Here is a 1,977-nt window from a genome sequence, read left to right on the forward strand (position 1 = left end):
AGCGACCTCATAACAGTCTCCGACAGCAACGACGTCGCCACAGCAGCCATCCGAGCTACCGTCTCCGCCGCCGCCGTCCGCAAAACAATCGGCACCGACGCCGTCCGCGTCGCCGTCGTCAGCGACACCGTCAACGCCGCCGCCGTCCGCCTCGCCCTCGCCGCCGCCGCCGTCCGCCTCGCCCTCGCCGCCGCCGCCGTCGCCTCCGCCTCCATCTGCCTCACCGTCTCCGCCGCCGCCGTCCGCCTCGCCCTCGCCACCGCCTCCTTCCGCCTCGCCCTCGCCACCGCCTCCCTCCGCCTCACCGTCGCCACCTCCACCATCCGCCTCACCATCTCCGCCGCCGCCGTCCGCCTCGCCCTCGCCGCCGCCACCGTCAACGCCGCCGCCGTCCGCCTCGCCCTCGCCGCCGCCTCCATCCGCCTCGCCCTCGCCACCGCCTCCCTCCGCCTCACCGTCGCCACCTCCTCCATCTGCCTCACCGTCTCCGCCGCCGCCGTCCGCCTCGCCCTCGCCGCCGCCGCCGTCCGCCTCGCCCTCGCCGCCGCCACCGTCTCCGCCGCCGCCGTCCGCCTCGCCCTCGCCGCCGCCGCCGTCCGCCTCGCCCTCGCCGCCGCCACCGTCGCCACCACCTCCATCCGCCTCACCGTCTCCGCCGCCGCCGACCGCGTCGCCCTCGCCGCCGCCTCCGTCCGCCTCGCCCTCGCCACCGCCTCCCTCCGCCTCACCGTCGCCACCTCCTCCATCTGCCTCACCGTCTCCGCCGCCGCCGTCCGCCTCGCCCTCGCCACCGCCTCCGTCCGCCTCACCGTCGCCACCGAATCCCTCCGCCTCGCCCTCACCGCCGAACTCCTTCCGCCTCGACCTCGCCGCCGCCGCCGTCCGCGATCGCCCTCGCCGCCGCCTCCTTCCGCCTCGCCGTCGCCGCCGCCTCCTTCCGCCTCGCCCATGCCGCCGCCGCCGTCCGCCTCGCCCTCGCCGCCGCCGCCGTCCGCCTCGCCGTCGCCGCCGCCGCCGTCCGCCTCGCCCTCGCCGCCGCCTCCTTCCGCCTCACCCTTGCCGCCGCCTCCGTCCGCATCGCCGTCGCCGCCGCCTCCTTCCGCCTCGCCCTCGCCACCGCCTCCCTCCCCCTCACCATCGCCACCTCCTCCATACGCCTCACCGTCTCCGCCGCCGCCGTCCGCCTCGCCCTCGCCGCCGCCGCCGTCCGCCTCGCCCTCGCCGCCGCCACCGTCAACGCCGCCGCCGTCCGCCTCGCCCTCGCCGCCGCCTCCTTCCGCCTCGCCCTCGCCACCGCCTCCCTCCGCCTCACCATCGCCACCTCCTCCATCCGCCTCACCGTCTCCGCCGCCGCCGTCCGCCTCGCCCTCGCCGCCGCCGCCGTCCGCCTCGCCCTCGCCGCCGCCACCGTCAACGCCGCCGCCGTCCGCCTCGCCCTCGCCGCCGCCTCCTTCCGCCTCGCCCTCGCCACCGCCTCCCTCCGCCTCACCGTCGCCACCTCCTCCATCCGCCTCACCGTCAACGCCGCCGCCGTCCACCTCGCCCTCGCCGCCGCCGCCGTCCGCCTCGCCCTCGCCGCCGCCACCGTCAACGCCGCCGCCGTCCGCCTCGCCCTCGCCGCCGCCTCCTTCCGCCTCGCCCTCGCCACCGCCTCCCTCCGCCTCACCGTCGCCACCTCCTCCATCCGCCTCACCGTCTCCGCCGCCGCCGTCCGCCTCGCCCTTGCCACCGCCTCCCTCCGCCTCACCGTCGCCACCGCCTCCATCCGCCTCGCCCTCGCCGCCGCCTCCCTCCTTCTCACCGTCGCCCCCGCCGCCGTCCGCCTCGCCCTCGCCACCGCCTCCCTCCGCCTCGCCCTCGCCACCGCCGCCGTCCGCCTCACCGTGGCCGCCGCCGCCGTCCGCCTCGCCCTCGCCACCGCCCCCGTCGGCCTCGCCCTCGCCGCCGCCTCCCTCCGCCTCACCGTCGCCACCGCCT

General features: G+C 79.7%; 1 protein-coding gene across 1 annotated transcript in view; it reads right to left on the reverse strand.

The window, feature by feature from the left end:
• Positions 1 to 1,977, reverse strand: part of EMIHUDRAFT_120514 (hypothetical protein) — a gene marked incomplete at both ends in the record, with an annotated part of 15,820 nt that overhangs the window by 8,241 nt on the left and 5,602 nt on the right. Inside the window, 2 exons of the mRNA XM_005762965.1 lie at positions 96 to 696; positions 729 to 1,937. Of these exons, the coding sequence (XP_005763022.1) occupies positions 96 to 696; positions 729 to 1,937 (1,810 nt within the window). The remainder of the gene's footprint in view (positions 1 to 95; positions 697 to 728; positions 1,938 to 1,977) is intronic.

The sequence above is a fragment of the Emiliania huxleyi genome (genome assembly GCF_000372725.1).
Source record: "Emiliania huxleyi CCMP1516 unplaced genomic scaffold EMIHUscaffold_651, whole genome shotgun sequence".
In the NCBI taxonomy this organism is placed as follows: Eukaryota; Haptophyta; order Isochrysidales; family Noelaerhabdaceae; genus Emiliania; species Emiliania huxleyi.